Source organism: Meleagris gallopavo, unplaced genomic scaffold (assembly GCF_000146605.3).
Source record: "Meleagris gallopavo isolate NT-WF06-2002-E0010 breed Aviagen turkey brand Nicholas breeding stock unplaced genomic scaffold, Turkey_5.1 ChrUn_random_7180001953664, whole genome shotgun sequence".
Classification (NCBI taxonomy): Eukaryota; Metazoa; Chordata; class Aves; order Galliformes; family Phasianidae; genus Meleagris; species Meleagris gallopavo.
Genome location: NW_011214668.1, coordinates 44,433 through 63,790, shown reverse-complemented (window position 1 = coordinate 63,790; position 19,358 = coordinate 44,433). Strand labels below are relative to the sequence as shown.

At 48.3% G+C, this 19,358-nt stretch overlaps 1 protein-coding gene across 2 annotated transcripts in view; it reads right to left on the bottom strand.

The window, feature by feature from the left end:
- Positions 1–43: 43 nt before the first annotated feature.
- Positions 44–19,358, bottom strand: part of LOC100543438 (GEM-interacting protein) — a 23,162-nt gene continuing 3,847 nt past the window's right edge. The window contains exons 2-22 of one of the 2 annotated variants that reach the window (XM_010728092.3): positions 18,254–18,776; positions 12,077–12,170; positions 11,866–11,941; positions 11,036–11,099; positions 10,192–10,317; positions 9,876–9,940; positions 9,613–9,723; positions 9,256–9,336; positions 8,849–9,037; positions 7,849–7,986; positions 6,874–7,064; positions 6,539–6,642; positions 6,292–6,378; positions 6,040–6,138; positions 5,813–5,952; positions 4,628–4,816; positions 4,405–4,542; positions 4,104–4,300; positions 3,046–3,340; positions 1,582–1,693; positions 44–1,379 (exon numbers count right to left, since the gene is read on the bottom strand). In XM_010728092.3, the coding sequence (XP_010726394.1) occupies positions 907–1,379; positions 1,582–1,693; positions 3,046–3,340; positions 4,104–4,300; positions 4,405–4,542; positions 4,628–4,816; positions 5,813–5,952; positions 6,040–6,138; positions 6,292–6,378; positions 6,539–6,642; positions 6,874–7,064; positions 7,849–7,986; positions 8,849–9,037; positions 9,256–9,336; positions 9,613–9,723; positions 9,876–9,940; positions 10,192–10,317; positions 11,036–11,099; positions 11,866–11,941; positions 12,077–12,170; positions 18,254–18,275 (2,991 nt within the window). In that variant the 5' untranslated portion in view covers positions 18,276–18,776 and the 3' untranslated portion in view covers positions 44–906. The remainder of the gene's footprint in view (positions 1,380–1,581; positions 1,694–3,045; positions 3,341–4,103; positions 4,301–4,404; positions 4,543–4,627; positions 4,817–5,812; positions 5,953–6,039; positions 6,139–6,291; positions 6,379–6,538; positions 6,643–6,873; positions 7,065–7,848; positions 7,987–8,848; positions 9,038–9,255; positions 9,337–9,612; positions 9,724–9,875; positions 9,941–10,191; positions 10,318–11,035; positions 11,100–11,865; positions 11,942–12,076; positions 12,171–18,253; positions 18,777–19,358) is intronic. The other variant, XM_010728091.3, reaches the window with a different exon arrangement.

Below are 19,358 nucleotides of genomic sequence, written 5' to 3'. Positions count from 1 at the left end.
CGTCCTCTCCTCTCCTCTCCTCTCCTCTCCTCTCCTCTCCTCTCCTCTCCTCTCCTCTCCTCTCCTCTCCTCTCCTCTCCTCTCCCTGTGTCTTTGCAACCAACAATCACTGCCAACAGCCCTCATTTTGCTGCCCAAATTTCATGCAGATTTCCTCTGCTTTTGACTGTGACACCATCCCACAGCGCACAGTTATCCCCAGGAACGGCGTAGGGAGACTCTCCTACATGCATGTGTGTGTCACGAGATGGCACTGTAGGACCGAGTTCCTATTTTTATGCAGAAAATCTGCTGCAGGGAGGCAGAAATTGGGGCGATCCCCGTGCAGGTGGGACGGAGACCCAGCAAGCTGGGGTGCCCTTCTTGTCGGGTGTTGTAAGGTGAAGAAAACCCTCTCATCCACCATGGGTTCCTCTCCTTCGTGACAATGCCAGCATCGCAAGTAGTGCAGAGGTTGAAGATTTAAGGGCAATAGAGCCGAACAGCTGGGAGAAATAGGAGCTGTGAGGCAGCTCCTACACTTGATCTGGCAATGTATTTACACGTGCTGATGAACCAGTGGAAACTCCAGCAACATCCAGATCAAAATGGTCAGCCTAGATGACCTCCAAGCTCCGTGATCCCACAGTTCTACCCGGACCATCTGCGTTTCCTTCACCCCTGTTGTGCTTCCTGGGAACGTTGTATGGGGAGACGTTGGGTTTGAGTTGGATTTTTCAACCAATGAGCAAATCCTGGGCTCACTCAGAGTCTGCCAGGTCAACCCAAGCAAATGCTTTATCTCTGCCCTGCGCTGCACATGCAGACGTGGGATGCTGTTCTCACCCCACATCTCTTTACTTATCCCTTTCTGCAGCAGCAGCTCAGTGGGACTGCAGTCCTCTCCTCTACTTCCAGCTGTTATCCTTACAGGATTTTCTCTGTGATTATCTCCGGGCCCAATTTCACCGCTTTCTCACCCAAAGAGAGCTCTGAGGATGCCGAAACCTCGTCAGCTTTAAACTTGGAGATGATCCTGGCTGTTTCCTCAGTGATCTGGAAATGTTTGAGCTGTTTCCCTCGATGCCTGAGGGCGTTCATGTCCGGAGAGCTGTTCCTGCTCCTCGTCCTCTCTTCCAGGATCTCCTTCCCCATACAGGTGCTGTCAGTGAGGCTGCCTTCTGCCCCAGAGTCCGTTGCCATGCTGGGTGATGTGGAAGCTCTCAAGGGCAAGCTGGAAGGCTTGGGGATGTGTGGTCGTGCTTTCGGTTGCGCTCGGGCGTATTTCACGGGCTGACGGCTGAAATGGCCCCGTGGCTGCGTCCCAAGGACTGGCTCTGAATCGCTGCCCGCCTTCTCCTCCAGCTCCTCCAGCTCAGAGCCAACGCTCGCATTCACCTCTGAAGGAAAAGAAAATCAAAGCGCTGAGATACGTTTTGCCGCGACAAATAACGTTGGCCGATGTTTTCTCTTGCTGCCAAGATGCTGGAAATCCTAAAGTATTACCAGCCTAAAACTCCCCTTCTGCACCTTCCAAACGTAGGAATCGGACCCATATTTTATAGCTCTCCACCCACACCAGCATCGTGAGCAGTGCTTTACCTCCACCCTCGGAGCTCTGGGCATTCTCCAACACGAACCCATCGATGGCCTCTCCAGAAGATGAGATATCGGATGCGTCGTCCACGCTGCGACTGTGCTTGGAGGAGGGATTCTGTCAGAACAAAGCCACACTCATTTGTCATGAAGATGCACTCCGCTTCCCACTTCACCCCCAGTGTCGCTGTGGCCGCGTGAATGGAGGATGGACTGAGCTCAATGGAGGCGACTGCTTGAGCTGAAAACCCTCTGATCCCTTTTGGGTTATTGATAAGAGGGAAAAGGGGGTGGGCAGAAAGTCACGGGGCTGTGGGGACGGTCACAAAATGTGCCCCAAAGTGGTCACTGCTTCATGTAGGGCTGAGGTTGTGCAGTGCTGACACAACACACTTCATAGTGAGGAGGGGGGATGTCAGGAACCGAGCGGTTAATTACAGTGCTGTCGTTAGGATTAAGTGCACATGGGATGGAGAAGGACACGGGGATGCTTGGGAGCTGCCAGGAACCAATGTGAGTTTTGCACAAAGATTGGGACACCCAGACAAGGGGTCTAGAAATCAGGGTTTTATTAATTACAAAATGAGAGGGCCCTTAGAAGCAGCTCCCCTTCCTGAAGGTTTGTGCCATTCGGCTTTGCAAAACGGCCACGGAAATAGTCCAAGGCAACAGCTGTGCTTTTGGGACCCTCTTGCACGTAAGATCCACAACTCAAAGCAGGAGGCAGAGAGCCCTGAACCAGAATCCAAACCCTTCAGCTTCACTTTAGGAACAAAATTTCCCCTCTTTCTCCCACCGAACCAGCGGTGAAAAGGAGGGAACGGCCGCGTCTGGCTCGGGTGCTGACTTGTTGGGTTGGTTTTTCTCCAAGTGCTGGAAGATGTGCAAACCATGGTGATAAAATGGCTGTGGATCTTGTGAGGAAAGAAAAAAAGGATCCAGGGCCACTGTTCAGGAATGCAGAGGGTCCCATAGGGTTCTACCAGGGAACCCTACAGAGTTTGGGGGTCAGGAATGCAGAGGGTCCCATAGGGTTCTACCAGGGAGCCCTACAGAGTTTGGGGGTCAGGAATGCAGAGGGCCCTGTCGGGTTCTACCAGGGAATCCGTTGGGTTTGGTGTGCCCATAGCTGCTTCCAAATGGTGGAGCTGTCTACAGCAGTGTCCAGAACAATTCAACACGGAGAACCCCCCAATTTTTCGGAAATGGGGTCTAAAATGTGGAACAAAAGCACCACCCGGAGTGGTCTGAGGAGCTGCTGGGTGATGCGTTGCTTATAATTCATTCTCATTCTCCCACTCCATGTGCAGCTCCTTCCTCTTGGAGTGGCCCCCTGATAACAAATGCATTTTTTGGGTTTGGGGAGGTTTTGTTTTGGTTTTGGTTTTTTTTTGTGCAAAAAGTTCTTTGCCTGCTGTTCCACCTCTACAGAAGGGTCAGTAAGCCCAACTCAGTGTCTGCAAGCTCTACCTCTAGAGTTACATTCTGGGCTGTGTTTTGGCTCCGGTGTTCTTCATCCTTCTCTGTCGGCGCTTCTTGCAAAGGGTTTTCACACCCAAGGGATAAGGATGAGGGCAGGTCCTCCATCCCAAACACTCTTTCGTAGTTCTGGATGAGAAACTCTACGATTTGGGCTTGATATCCGGAGTCAACAAGGCAGGACATGGAGACGTCGCTCCCTGAGCCCGGCCGGATCAGAGTGGGGCCAAACACGATGCCCAGGTTGTTTGGGGACATCTTGTTCTCTTCATATTTCTCTGCCACCCTGGGGAAGGGAAACAGATCTGAACACATTGAGGATACAGATGGAATTGACCGAACCACCCCCCATTTCACAGCAAAGAGAGAAATCCCATCTTCTACAGGGAACAAAGCTCAGATTTGTGCATGGAAATTCCAGATACAAACATCAAAATCTGTCTGGATGGTGCAGCTCTAACGTGTCTGAGCTGGGTGAAAGGGACACGATTTATTTTATCATTTAACCTCTTAATCTGTGCTTTATGAAGAGTTAACAGCAAGGAGCTTCTAGTTCCTGGTCATTAAGGCTTTCTCCTAATTGCTGCAAGACTGTCCTTTCCATGTCTTTCAAGGAATGTGGTTGAGAGGACGCAGTTGTGATGAGCTGATGGTTGGAGTTGATGATTTTGGAGGTCTTTTCTAACCCTAACGATTCCACGATCCCAAAATCCCACCCTGAGATCCAATCCCAAATTCCCACTCCAATATTCAATCCCAAAAATCCAGCTGCCCAAATTCAGACCCAAAATCTCACCCCAAAATGAGTTGAAAGGTTGGACTTGACGATCTCAAAGATCTTTTCCAACCTTAATGGCTCTATGATTGAGTGGGCGATGGGTCGACGGTTGGATATGATGAACTTGGAGTTCTTTTCCAACCTTAACGACTTCGTGACTGAGTGGATGGTGGGTCAGTAGTTGGATATGACGACCTTAGAGCTCTCCAACCTTAATGACTCCATGATAAACGTATTTTTTTGCCCTCCTCAGCACCAGCACTCTCCTCACCTGTACAGGTGTGCAATGAGATGCCGCAGAGTGTTGTAGTTGCTGCCAGGCAATTTGCTCAGCAAGTCTTTCATGCTCTGGATGGGATCTGAGGGGAAGTTCATGCAGTCCACCTTCTCTTCCCCAGCTTTTTGCAGTTCTTTGGCAAGCGCAATGAGGTTGTCATAGAACTGGTACGGCAGAATGGGTCCCGAAAGCTACAACGAGAGGAGGAAGACAGGGAGTTACTTCATCCCACCGGTCCCACGCTGCGGGATGGGGTCAGCTGGGAGCTGCCCACTGGCAGATATTTGGTACCCACTTCCTTCAGGAAATGCTTCAGGACGCCAGTGATGTCATGGGGGGAATGCTCGGAGAGCTCCACCAGGCTCCTGCCATTCTCAAACGCTTGGCACAGCTTTTCCACCCGGGCTTTGGATCCGCTTATCCGGTAGATCCCCTAGGAGGAGAGGAGAGGGGCAGGCATTCCAGCTACGGGGCACGAAGAGAGGAGGAGATGCTCAGCAGAACAACTCTCTGCTCACCTGCACTCCCAACGCACGAGCTTCAATTTCAGAGGTGCACTTCACCACGATGAAGGGAACCTCCTCCGGGAAGTCTCGAGGAACTTGGGTGAAGTCAATGCCAAAGAGAGGCACCCGGTTGGGCAGCTTCTTGTGTCCGCAGGTGATCAGCAGGTTCTCCAGACACTTCTTGTGGCAGGTCAGATAGCACTGAAATGACAGAAACTGCTTTGAGTTGTGCTCTGATTGCAGTCCAGCCCCTTGGCAACAGCTGAGCCCAGCACTGGGCTCGCTGCTCCAGATGGGGCCTCCCCAGTGCAGAGCAGAGCGGAGAAGCACTTCCCTCACCCTGTTGGCCGTACTCTGGGAAATGGACTCTGGGCTCCCACGAGCCTTCTTGGCCACCAGAGCACACTGCTGGCTTGTGGTCAGCTGTAGGTCAACCGTTGGTCAACCTCTTGGCCACCATCAGCCTTCCTGGCCACCAGGGCATACTGCAGACTCACGGTCAACCCTGTTGGCCACCACTGGAGTCGACCTGTTGACCATTATTGGCCCTTCTTGGCCACCAGGGCACACTGCTGGCTCGTGGTCAACCCTTGGTCAACCTGTTGGCCACCACTGGAGTCGACCTGTTGACCATTATTGGCCCTTCTTGGCCACCAGGGCACACTGCTAGCTCATGGTCAACCACTGGTTGACCGTTGGTCACCAAAGCCTTGGAGCTTCTCTGCAGAGCTCCTTTTCACAGCTCAGCCTCAACCCAGATGGATGCACACTGTTGTTGCCCGCCAGATTCTGAACCCTGCCCTGGTTTATATCCCATCTGGTTTATATCTGCCCGATTCTCAGACTGTCCAGGTCCCACTGAACAGCAGCATGGCCTTCTGGGGCGGCAGCCACCCCTCCCAGCTCTGTGCCATCACCAAACATTCTGCAGGCAGCTCCATCCCTTCACCCTGCTGACTGATGGAGATATCACACGTGACTTTTCCCGTTCCCTTTTCCACCCAAGCCCCACGCTGCCTTCTTGGTACTGTTTTGGGCAGCCGGTGTCTTACTTACGGACCCGAAACTGAGCCTTGTGTCACAAGAGGGGAAAAAAAGCACATGATTTTATGGGGTGAGGGGAAGTCTTACGTTCCTACAGTGAGCTCCTCATCACCCCACGGTGCCGCACGAGGCGCGTGCGATGACAGCTCTCACCTCCTCACACTCGAAGCCGTTGACCATGAAAGTGTCACACTCTCTGCACTTGGTTGGTCCCCGCAGTTTCCTGAGTCGATGGGTCTGCGCTGCGCTGGAGAGGAGAGCATTCCTGGACTGCTGCTGGGATGTGCCATTTTCTGCAGGAACAGCATTAAAGCACGAGAAGGAGTTGGTACGTAAGCGGGAAGGCACAGTTTTCCATCTCGTCAGTCTGTGCTGCTCACCATTTTCAGAAGTTTGCAATGAATCTCTCTCTTCAAAGTCATCCGAGGAGGACATGGTGCCCGTGGACGAAGCTTTCAGCAGTTTCCTGGTGGAGTTTCCTTGAGAAAAGAGAAAATACAAAGAGCTGTTCCCATCCTCGTGATCTCCTTTGTGATCTGGTGTCTGCTCCATTCCCATCCTTGTTGGTTTTTTTAGTTTATTGTGGTCTTTTTTTTTTTTTTTTAAGTGAGGGCATCTTGTGCAGCTCTCACCTGGACTGGAGCTGGGAGAATCCAGGGATCGTGACTCACAGCTCCCACCAAGGCTCTCCGTGTCGCTGCACAGGGATTTGTTCACACCTGCAGAAGGTGGATATGGTGACCAAACACCCCCAGCAAACCTTGGGGTAACGGCTGAGAATTGCAACCGGATAACAGCAGCATCTAAATTAAACGATAGGAGCTCAAATTAAAAAGGAAAAAAATAGGTTTTTTCTTCAATTCAACCCACTCTATTCACCATTTGGGGAGATCTGCCTTCTGGGTGTATCTTCTGGGGTGCTCCCATCCTTGCTGCATCCCGTATAATGCAGCGGTGTCTTCTTTTTGTTGCTGGGAGAAGACCTGGGGAGGGATTGCAAATGGTTTTCTGTCAGTGCAGGATAAGGAACGGCATCTCGTGGTGGAGATGCTTTCTGGATACCAGAGAAGAAGCATCCATTTCAGTCAGGTTATGAGGTATAAGCTGAGTTTTCAAGGAAACTAAACACTTGCACAAAGCTGGGAAAGAATTTGATTGATGTAATTCCACCTGCAGGGAAAGCACTGAAGCAACCCAGCACCATTTCTTCTCACCTCTGTCCTCCAGAAGAGAACGGCTCGAACTCAAAATGCTCCATGGGAATGTCTTTCTTCTGCAGAGCCTGGATGAACTCCAGGTATTTCTCACCCACTCTGTATGGCTTGCAGACCTCGTACAGGTGCTGGTATCCCACTGGAATCCATTCTGACTGAGTCTGCCTCTGCTTAAACATCCTCAACGTGACCTTATTGGAGAAAGGAGGGGATGAAACCCAGGTGTTTTTCTTCTCTTGCTCCTCACTGGATTGGCTTTAAGGTTTCTTCCAATCCAACACTCTGTGGTTCTGTGATCTTTAGGGTCCCACCCAACCCACTCCACTCCACTCCACAATTCTATGGTCCTATGATCTCTAGGATTCCTTCCAACACATTGTTGCTCAGTGGTCTCTAATCCATTCCACGGTTCCATAATCTTTACCTTTCCAACCCAACCATTCTATGGTTCTATGATTTTTAGGGTCCTATCCATCCTAACTCACTCCATGGTTTTATTGTTCTATGATCTTTAGGGTCCTTTCACATCCATTCCGTGGTTCTGCGATCTTCAGGATCCCTTCCAACCCAACTCACTCCATGCTTTTATGGTTCTATGGTATTTAGGATCCCTTCCAACTCAACCACTGCATGGTTCTATGATCTTTAAAGTCTCTTCCAACCCTACCTATTCTATGATACTTCCGCTTACTGCTTTCATTCTCTTCTAAGGATGGGGGTAGAGGAGTGGGGCATAGAAATTATCTGTTACTCTTTGTTTTCATAGTGTTTTCATGTGGGTATCCACCCTCCAATCAGCAATAACTGTATACATTTCTAGCAACAGGTAAGTCCAGAGTGCTCTCTAATTTCACCCGCTGGAGAAAGCCCAAAGAAAGGGAAGTTCCACAGTCAAACACAGAAGATCCTCAAGGTCTTATCCCAAAGAGTGTTTTTCTCTAAAATGGGGGTTGAAGGAGAAATTACGAGACGTACCCATGTCAGCACCTCGTCTCCCTGGTAAATGAGCTTCCGAATGTGGGAGATGATCCGTGCCCGCACCTTCTCCAGTTCCTGCCGCCGAAAGTTGGCATCGTTGATGCACATCTTGTACAAAGATTCTGCTTCCTGAACCTGCGTGTGGTGAGAAGCAGAGAAACGTCACCAGGATGGGAGGGAAGCAGGACTAACAGCAGCTGGCTCCAAGCTCCTCACCTCACTGTAGAAATGGAATGGGTTGGGTTGGAAGGGACCTTAAAGATTATGGGGCCTTGGAATGGGCTGGGTTGGAAGGGACCTTAAAGATCATAGAACGATGGGACGGTTCAGGGTTGGGTTAGAAGGGTCTTTGAAGATCACAGAACCATGGAACCATAGAAGGGTTGGGTTGGAAGGGTCCTTATAATCATAGAACAATAGAATTTTTGGGGTTGGATTGGAAAGGTCCTTATAGATCATAAAACAATGGAATGCATTGGATTGGAAGGGTCCTTAAAGATCACAGAACCGTGGAGTCATAGAATGTTTGGGTTGGAAGGATCCTTATGATCATAGAACAATAGAATTGTTTGGGATTGGTTGGAAGGGTCCTTAAAGATCACAGAACCATGGAACCATCGAATGGTTGGGTTGGAAGAGTCATTAAAGATCACAGAACAATGGAACCATCGAATGGTTGGGTTGGAAGGGTCCTTATGGATCACTGAACAATAGAATGGTTTGGGGTTGGGTTGGAAGGGTCCTTATAGATCATAGAACAATGGAATGTGTTGGGTTGGAAGGGTCCTTATAGATCACAGAAGAATAGAGTGGTTGGGTTGGAAGGGCTCTATCACTCTGCCCATGTAAGTTCTCACTTCCTCCTGCTTATTAGATTCCCTCAGGCACTGGAAGGCCACCCTGAGGTCTCCCTGGAGCCTTCTCCTCTCCATCTGCACACCCCCACCTCCCTCCACCTCTCCCCCCATAGCAGAGGTGTTCCATTCTCATGTGTCACCTTGGCCTGTGCCTCCTCGCAGGAGCGCCGTCGCTTCTCCAGCTGCTTGGTGGCACTGCTGGGGCTGATGACGGCCGAGTTCTGGTACTCATCCTCTGCCTTTGCACTCAGGTGCTTGGCTTTCTCCAGCTCCTCGCAACGCTGGATGTACTGCAGGCGGGATTTGCGCAGCAAGGACAGGGATTCGTTCTTGAACAGACAAAGGGAGATTTAGAAAGCCCCGGGGAGGAGCCATGCCTGGGAGGAAAGCACCCATCTCCAACGTTCTCTCTTCTTCTCCTCACACAATTTAGGTGCCCTTAATGGAGTTCTTAGCAGGATGCATGTTACGTTATTTAGATTTTTATTTTTTTTCCCCCCAGTGTTTCGAGCTGTCAGAGGATCACGCCCATCTTTCAGCCCCTTACCATCCTCTTCTGCTCCTTGACCCACTGGTCTTTGAACTCTTTCCTCCACTTCTCGATCTCGTTCTTCTTGGCCGACAGAGGCTGCAGAGGAGTCACGGTTAGGGTGGAACATTTAGAATCTTGAAAGTCAGAAAAGACCCCTAAGATAATCAAATCCATTTCCTGGCCAAACGCACCGGACAGTTGGGGGCACAACACTAGAACCCAACCACTGGAAGATGCTTCCTTTTCCCTTAGCCTTCTTTGCATTCCCTTCTCTCTTCCCATTAACCCAAATGAGGATAAATCCCCCTCAGTTTGGTCACTCCAATACCCCAGACTTGAGAATCCTCCAACGGTTGCCCATAAATACGGCACCTGGTAGAATTCCTTCTGTTGGAGCAACCCCACTGTCTCACTGGCTGCATTTCCAATCTTGATATCGTGCTCCAAGACCATTGTGTAGAGAGCCCGAAGAGGCATACTGGACTGTAGAAACAAAAAAAAACAAAATAGGGTGTCAAACAGCGGATCATTCCCTCAGCTCCCCTAAATTTGGGAGCTTTTGTTATCTGCACGTGGATTTACAGCAGCAACACAGCTTCCTCGTGTTTGCTGTAAGGGAACCCCGAGGATTGTACCTGGTGGATGATGGCGTTCCTCCCCGACTCTGCTATCTTCACGATCCCTTTGGCAAACTCTGTCTCTGTAAGAGGGCAGAGGGGATTGGACGCCAGCTGAAAGGTGGGTCCCAACTTGTTGCTCGTTGGGATCGTTTTGGTAAGGGAAAAATTCCCCCTCTGTGGCTTCATATGTGAACAAAAATACATTTCTCATCGCTCTACCTTTGTTTGCAATGGAGCATCCTTGGATATGATTTATAAAAAAGCTATGAAGTGTGTTTATAAAAATAAATAGCATGCGGGCTCTCAGATGGAGCTGTGCAGTCCCACTCACCGTAATTCAGGCGTTTCTCGATCCAGCTGAGGAGCTCTTTGACGTATTTACACCACATTTTGGCGTACTCTAGGGCCGCATCAACGCCGCCTTCGCATTTTATCAGCATTTCATCCGCTTCCTCCACTGCAAAAAGAACCCACACAGGTGTGGGGTGGCTACACTCAGTGCACCGAGGTTCCCCAGGGGTGGAAGAATGGGAGTCTGGAGATTTGGTGCTGCGTAATTCTCAAATGACAGCCATAACGTAAAATTTAAAAAAAGATTTTCCCTCAATAGCCATCATGGTCCATTTGAGGGCGATCCCACCATTGCTCCAGGCAATTTAGGCACATGTGCTCCTCTACCGCCTCTTCTAATCAATATTTTGGTTTAATTTGGAAACCAGAAGGGAAGGACCTGGCACACTGTTGGGTGAAGATGGATGGAGCCGCAGGAAGGACTCTTGTCCCTTGGCAGAACCCAAGGGGAAATGAATCTGAACACATTTAGAGTGGAAATTTGTGAGGAATCCGCTTAGAAAACCTTTATTTCTTCTTTTCTGTATGGAAACTTCACACAAAGAAAATTTAACCAATTTAACGTCGCGCTTTATGGTGCCAACTACAACCACTGAGAATCATCCCAATGGGCAACAGAAGGGAATATCCCCAGTTCTACCCCAAACCTTTCAGAATTCACGTCTCAGTGCCTCAGAACCTCAAGAGAGGGACCTTAATGAGGCATTAATGAATAATAATAAGGGGAAGTTCTGCTGCAGCAGAAGGACCACGGAGCGCAAAACTGTTGATCGATGGATCGAGTGTCCTCGTGTCACCTTTCGGGTTTTAATTCATGACTTTACCTGTTAGGTCTCCCTGCATTTGTCTCTCTGAAGTGCTTTTGCTTTTGGAGAGATCTTCTCTTGGCTGTGGGGGCAAAAAAAAAAAAAAAAGAAAAGAAAAAAAAGAAAACAGAGAGGAAATGGTGAAGGAAAAGGCGAAGTTTGGGGGGATTTTGATAAGAATTCAGTTGGAGATTTCATTTCACTTCACTGGGCAACCTGGTTGGTGGGGGCTGGTGGGGTTGGAAGAATAAGAGTTTGACGGGGGGAATGCAGCATGATATAAAAGTCTACCACGAAGCCCTGAGGAAGCACTTCATGAACACAGGGAGATTGAGGTTGGAATCACAAAATATTCGATTTTTTTTTAATTAAGTTTATCTCTGGGAGTAATGTAATCTCATGAGAACAGTGGCTGTTAGAGATAAAATTAATTTTCCTGCCCCTTTATTCACACAGAAGAGCACAAAATGAGGCTCACACTGCGTGAGTCCCACACTGCCCAAAAGGGGCAGAAGAGCAATTAAGTTCTATTTTAAAGGGCTTCTGTTGCTTAAGGGGGGAATTTTAGGTTAACAGGATCCAAACAGGATGTCAAACAGAATATGCCATATCCTACTCCGAATCGAAACACACCGAATTGTTTCCACTCAGTGTTAGCTGTTCTGCCACCACCTCTCCAACAAATTGGGATACCGTTATTTTCTGTCTACTCACTTCAAAGCCGTAACTATTCTGTTTTTCTGATCACCTCCCAGAAGACTTCGGGTGACAAAACAACACCACTGTGGCTAATAATAATAATAATGATGATAATTTCTTCTCTAAAACAATTCCCATCCTTTGCCTACCTCAACAATCTCCCTTTCCATGGTCAGCTCTGCATAATCATTGCCATCGGCGTCACCAATGAACATATCCACCGTCCTGTCGAACAAAAAGGAATGAAATAAATCATGGACTCATTGAGGTTGGGAAAGACCACTGAAATCATCCACCCCTGCCACAGATGAAGGCTTCGGTGACCCAAAATTCGGGTTCTGCCCCTCTTTCTCTACGTACGCGTTTCCAATCGAGATCTCGATGGCATCCAGGCTGCGGAATATCTCACTGTAGCGCTTCTTGTTTTCAGGTGCCCTTTCTTGATGGTCGAGACCTGGGAATGGGGAAGAAATCATTTACAGAAGGCCAAGAGTTCCCTTAGGTCTACAGAATGGTTTCTGGAGGTGCACAGGAACGCAGTCAAGCTCCACTCTGCTGTAGGGAAGTGACAAATTGTGATATCCCAGTACGGCGCAACCAGGTGATGTCCAGCATGAAATGGGATTCAAAAGAAAACACTGGATGATAAATTTCCCAGGGTTCCTTGGATGATGGAAAATGAGTGTGTGGATATCAACAGGAGACATCTGTGCTGCTTTATGGCTCCCAAGCAGACCTGTGAGTTGTGAAAACTGTGCAGAAATCTTTGTGACAGCGGCTCTGGGGTGAAGACCCCATAACACAACCAGTAGGGTCAATGGCTCTGCACCTCGGTGGAAGTGGGACACGAGTGGTGCCCCCCAGGCTCCACCTGGGGCTTCAACACTGTTATCCATGACATAGATGATGGGATCAGTGCATCCTCAGCAGTGGCACTGAGCTGAGCAGCACGATTGGCACAAAGGAAGGAAGGGATCCGTCCCAGACAGGGGCAGAAATTGGACCAATGAGGTTCAACAAAGCTTTGTCATCTTGAAGGACCCTTCCAACCCAACAATGCTGTGATTCTCTGCGTCTATGATCTTCAAGACTCCTTCCAACCCAAACCCCAACCCAACCATTCTCTGTTTCTGTGATTTTCAAGTACCCTTCCAACTCTGCCCATTCCATGGTCCTATGATCTTTCAGGACCCTTCCAACCCAACTCGTTCCATGTTCCTATGATCTTTCAGTACCCTTCCAACCCAACTCATTCCATGTTCCTATGATCTTTCAGTACCCTTCCAACCCAACTCATTCCGTGGTCCTATGATCTTTCAGGACCCTTTCAACCCAACTCATTCCGTGGTCCTATGATCTTTCAGGACCCTTTCAACCCAACTCATTCCGTGGTCCTATGATCTTTCAGGACCCTTCCAAACCAATTCATTCCGTGGTCCTATGATCTTTCAGGACCCTTCCAACCCAACTCATCCCATGATACTGCAATTCTACGATTCTCTGCCCTTCGTTCAGTGCTGGCAATGCACCGGGAGACCTGATGGAGGAGCTCATGGGGTACCACAACTTGCTCTGCACACACAAAAAGCAAAACAGAACTGCATGCATGGGACCGATCAGCAGAAGCGTTGGCAACCCAACAGTCAGCTTCTGAAGTGCAGAATTCACCTCTTCCTCACGCATCACGTGTGCATGGAGGTTCCTCAATCCGATTTCTGGTGAAGATCTGCATTACTGCCCCAATGGGGGCAGTTCTGGGGGGCACATGAAATGGAAAATGGGCTCATCCCTCCGTGGGGGGGCAATGGGTTCCTCCCTTTGACCTTTGTAAGCTGTAAGCATGCTCTGCCTGAGGCCGTGCATGGAGCAGGGCGGAGGTGACCACACGTGGTAATTAATGCTGCTAATTGCTCACGTGTGTCACTGAAGGCAGAAGTAAAACTGCGTGGGCTGAGAGCTGCTGTAGAAGAAGGGTAAAAAGAAAAAAAAAAAAAGGAAAAGAAAAAGCACTTTAAAATATAGAAACGGGCACGGTGGTGAAAAACAAACAAAAGAAAACTTCACTCTTCTTTGTCCTTTCAACATCCCAGGAAGCAGGATGTGGTTGACCTCAACCTAAAGTTGCTTCACTCGTCGTTGCATTTGCAGCAGCGAATGTCACAAATGTCACCCTGATGGGGCTTGGAAAAGTCAGAAAAAGCAAAAAATCGTGTTTTTTTCTGTGTCAGCAATGAGGGACCGTCAGCGCCTTTTGGCACTGAAGATCCAACAGCTGCAAATCAGAGGTTTGCCACTCTCGTGGCTGGGAACACACAGGGGGCCATGGGAATATTCTCCTGTGCCCCACCGCCCTCTTTTTCAGACGTTTCGTTCCTGAGTTCATTCTTTCTTTTGTGGAGCCCACATATTGAATTTGGTCACTCAGAGGAGATAACTTTTTCCTGAAACAAGGCGCTAAAATTCTGCTGGTATTGTTCCCAGTGATTTGGGCACGCTGGAAGCACTTTTTTCGTTGTTGTATTGGCAAACAGTGCGCCTGTTTTCTTGCTTTCTTGCCCCGAAATGAGCACCATTAATTAATTGCAGCTTGTATTACAGCCTCGCATACAACTCTGTCTTCTGAGGGAAGTTATGATCACGCGGAACAAAAATGCCAAGTGAGACAATCCTTCCCCGAAAAAGCGCCTCTTAACACGTTAGATATTTTCTAACACCAGATCAGTGATAATTCTTTCCTTTCTAAGTTTAGCATCCTCCAATTTGCACATGGGAACGCTCCCAAACGAGCCTCTGCGTTGCTGAGCAAATCACCCACATTTCAGCTTTCTTTCTTTATGTGTTTTCACCCCGAAACAAATGAGAGTGCAAAACGGGGCAAAGATGCTCATTTTTGGCCATAAAAGCACCAACGGAGCCATAAACTGCACCCAACACCTCATTGGTAAATCAACATCCCCACCTCCTGTTCGGATGGGGGGGGGGTCTATCAAAATTCTCTTTGTTCTTCTTTTGAATATAAACAGCAATTGTTCGTATCCCAAGACATAAGTCTGAACTTAGTAGTTTAATTGGAAGCCTCACATCTTTCTTCGCCCGCTCGAGCAGATGTCTTTAATTTCTCTTGTTTACCACCAGTGGGAGATTGTACAACAGGAAGGAGTGACTCAACCCAGCAGTGCTGGCGATGGGGAGCGTGAAACATGTCGAAAGCAGCTCTTGTACAGCCAGAGAAACAACAACCTCAGCCTTCTCATCAGTCCTTCGTTTAATCTGAAGCAAAATGGTGTTCCATGGAAGCAGGAAGGCAGAGAAAGCGAAACGAAGACGCATCACTTTTGTGATGGCCGCGATAAGGAAGTGGGGTCTGCCCAGTCACCCTGCAGGCTGCTCTCAAAGCAAGAGGGTGGTCTGAGAAATTAATAAAGCTGAGAATATAAATCACTGTGTCGTTCTCATTTAAACAAGTTTTTCTTAGAGTCGTGACTTTTTTCCTAGACTTCCAAGGACGTCAGGTCTACCCGTTGACCCATCACCACCGTGTCCGCCCACAGAAGCATTAAGGTTGGAATAGGCCTCTAACATTGTAAGTCCAACCATCAAACCTATTCTAGGATTGGATCTGGGGGCTGAATTTGGGGGTTGGATCTTGGGATTGGATGTTGAGAGGGGTTTTGAAATCACAGGATCATTAATGTTGGAAGAGACCTCAAAGATCCTAAGTCCAACCGTTGACCCACCCTCACCATGCCCACACATGGAATCACAAGATCACAGAATTACGGAATCATTAAGGTTGGAAAAGACCTCCAAGAACATCAAGTCCAACCATCGGCACATTTTGGGGTGGGATTTTGGAATCATGGAATCATTAGGGTTAGAAATGACCTCCAAGATCAAGTCCTACCACTGATCCGTCACCACCGTTCCCGCTCAACCATGACCTTAAATAGAACTGTAGAATCATCAAGGTTGGAAGAAACCTGTATGATCATCAGTCCAACCATCAACCCATCCCCACCCACTGAATTAGTAAATCATGGAACCATTAAGGCTGGAAATGACCTCAAGTCCAACCATTAAACCCATTTTGGGCAGGATTTTAGAATCACAGAGTCACAAAGGTTGGAAAGGCCACTCAGACCACCAAGTCTGACCACCAACCCATCCCCACAGTGCCCATAGAATCATGGGATCCTTCAGGTTGGCTTTGAGGTCTCCCAGCCTCGAGGTCAGCGGTGGTTGGTTCGCAGATGTGAGCACAGCAAATTAAATCAGTTTGCATGGCAGGCGGTGTTGGAACGAGGTGATGCCTTTTGGTATCACCTTTAGCTTGGTCCTTTCCAACCCATTCCACTCTAAATTCTCAATTCTGCATCCCCGAGGGTGATTTTGGTTTAATTTCTCCTCATTCTCTCTATCCCTCAACGAGGGCAGAAATCCCATCCGTACCAACGCGGGGCCTGAAGGAAGCGGCAACGTCCTACAAAAGCATCACAATATTTTTAGCAGCCCTTGTTTGTTCTGCAGTTCAGCAGAAGCATCACTTCCCTTTCAGCAGGGCCATGAGATAACTGCCCCGAGCCCACAGTTCAGCACCGCCGCGAATTTTGGTATCACAGCTCTGCCGCGAGATTTCCTGGCAGTGCCTTCCTCTTCTCTGCACTCAGTTTTGCAGTTTGCAATACAATATCCGAAGTTTTTCCACCGGGGCAAACATTGTTCTGCATATCAGGGCTCAACGCTTCTCACCAGCAGATGTAGAGAATCCACATCTTGCAAACTTTTTGGTTAATAAAGTGAGGCCAAGAGAAAAACCTCTGAAAGCCCAAATTGTCAGCACTGCTTCTATGTGAGATCCTCTCCCTGCAGTGAGGCTGTGTCGTTATGACTGTGTCTAATTGTGCCTTGCTCAGCATCTCCCTGCCCAGCTCAGAATCATCCCAGTTCCTCACCAGTGTAAATGCTGTAAAACCAACACCACTTCCCATCTGTTGCTCGATTTCTCGTATTCTCTGCCCACTTCAGTGGGGGGAAAAAAAAAAAGAAAAAAACGGTGAAAAAAATGAATTTATAAATCAGTTCACCACTGAGGAGGTCAGAGCTGCTAATTAACAGCTCCCGGTGGGCAGGAAATAATAGCAAAGTCAGTTGCAAATAGCAGCGTGCATTAACGAGGGGATTAATGAGACGTGACGAGGGGGTGAGATGGGAATTTCCACTCACAGCATCATTTCGCCTCGTTGAAATAAAAGTGTGTGAACTGCAAATGCTTCTCCGTTGGTGACAGAGGGAGGAACCAAAGACTCTCCTTGGCCAAGAATTATAGAGCATGAGGAAAATAATTCACACACAAAACTTCATCGCTTTGGAAAATGGCCGAAAACCAACCCTGACACACGAGGTTGCGTTGGTGGGAGGAACTCTGCTGGTATGGCTCAGTGGGACAGCCCGAAGGCAAAGGATGGGATTCTTGGTCAGATCTTAAAAGTTTCACTAAGAAACCGAAAAACGTAGCTTAAATCAGAGATAATCAATTAATCTGCAAATGGGGTGGCTAATAAGCAAAATGGATGTGATTGCTGATTGGTCTGGGTATGGGATTGCTTCTAGAAGTCCCAGGCTCGGCTCCTTGGTGGCTTTAGAATCATAGGGTCGTAATTAATTTAATAAGCAATCAGCCTGCATCATGATCTGATGGTGGAGTGCTTGGCGAGATAACGATCGTAAGCCAATAATTAAGGCAGAATGCTGTTAATTAGCGTGCAGTTGGCCTCAGAAAGGGCAGCAAGCAGCCTAATGGCTACAAATTAATTGCAGATGTCGTTCCTCCAGGGTGGAAAAGTGCCTCAAAAAAAAGCAGAGAGGGACCCAACAGGATCTTTGCATGCAAATACCATGAAGAGAGTGATATTCAGTCACGTTGATTCTGTTCTACGGATGATAGCCTAACAGATATTAATTTGGGCTTTATCACAATTTTTGGGACCCAACGGAAAGCGTGCAAAGTGCCAACACTGAGAGAACACTGCGCCTCCTGCCTCCCGAAAATAAGGTGGTCTGCTCCATTTCCCCTTAGCCAAGGCAACATCCAGTCCCAGTGCATCAAATAATGTCACGTCAGAGGAAGTTCAGGGAGAATTCAACTAAATTCAATGAGAATTCAATGAGAATTCGATGGGAGGTCAGTGAAATTCAATGAGAATTCAGTGGAATTCAATGAGAATTCAAGAGAGTTCAGTGAAATTCAAGAAAAATTCAATGAAATTCAATGGGAATTCAATGAGAATTTGATGAGAGGCCAGAGAAATTCAATAAGAAGCCAACAAAATTCAATGATAATTCAATGAGAGTCCAGTGAAATTTAAGAAAAATTCAATGGAATTCAATGAGAATTCAATGAAATCGGGTCGACCCAGACCTTGATGGAAACCCCAGTGGGTTGAATTGATACCCAGAGCTGCAAGGCTACCCTCATGTCATCTCCTGCCCCCCAAAATGCTGATAAAGACGATAGAAGGCTCTGATGCCATCACATACCACTTGGCTCCGGGTCTCCCATGGCCGAATCTTCAGCGCTTTGGTCTGAAAGCAGCAGAATCCCAAGCGAGTCGAGTCCGAATCACGGCTGGATTAAGCAAAAAGGGGTTTGGGGGTTGGATCAGAGGTTGGGAGGTGACCCCATCCGTGAGAGCTGCCTGAGACGACAGCAGAAGTGTCGGCGAATGCAGCCCATGGACTTCCTGCAGCTCGCTTCCGTGTAAGGCAACAGTCGTGGTGCGCGTCTGCTTCGCCGTGCAATTTGCATAACTGGTGTTGGTGGGAAGGAACTGGAGCAGAGCCCTCTGGTTTCGGTGCAGCAGCACTTTTGCACTTTTGATACCCATGGAAAGCCTCGTTTTCTCAGGAAAAAGCCATGTTTCCAAACCTACCGATCCTTAGTTTCAAAAGGAGGAGAGAAAAGATGAACCTCTTTTGTCCCTGTGGTTTTACTGCTCGCAGAAAAACAGCACTCCTGCACACCAGACACCAAACCTCCACGCTGTTGTTGTTGAATTTCACCCTACGGGGAAAGAATTTTGAGATTCTGGGTCTTCTCCGTGGGACTGTGGGTCCTGCAAAGCTGGGAGTAATGGGGGTAATGGGACTGGGTGGTGAGAAGTCGGTGGGAACGGGGCAGGAGAGGTCCTTAATGAGCCATTCCCCCAATCTCATTAATGGATTGCTCATAATGGGTTCAGTTTGCCCTCATTGCAGCAGTGATCTAACGATGAGACTGGAAATGGAAAACGTTTCTTCGGGGGTTACAGACTGAAAAGAGCAGAGATTGAAGAGAACTCCGTCCTACTCGAATATTAATGGGAGAAAAGAATGGCAGAAGGTTTAGAAATGACCTCTAAGGTCAGGTTGGAGATGACCTCTAAGAACACAAAGTCCAGCCATTGACCCATCATCCTCAGCGGTCACTCATAGAATGGTGGAGTTGTTGTGGTTGGATTTCCAAGATTGTTGAGTCCAGCTGTTGACCCACAATCATCACAGTGCCCAGTCATAGAATCACAGAATCATAGATTCAGTGAAGTTGGAAATGAACTCCAGGGAAAAAGGAAGGGAAGAGGAAAAGAGAAAGAGGAAAAAGGAAAGA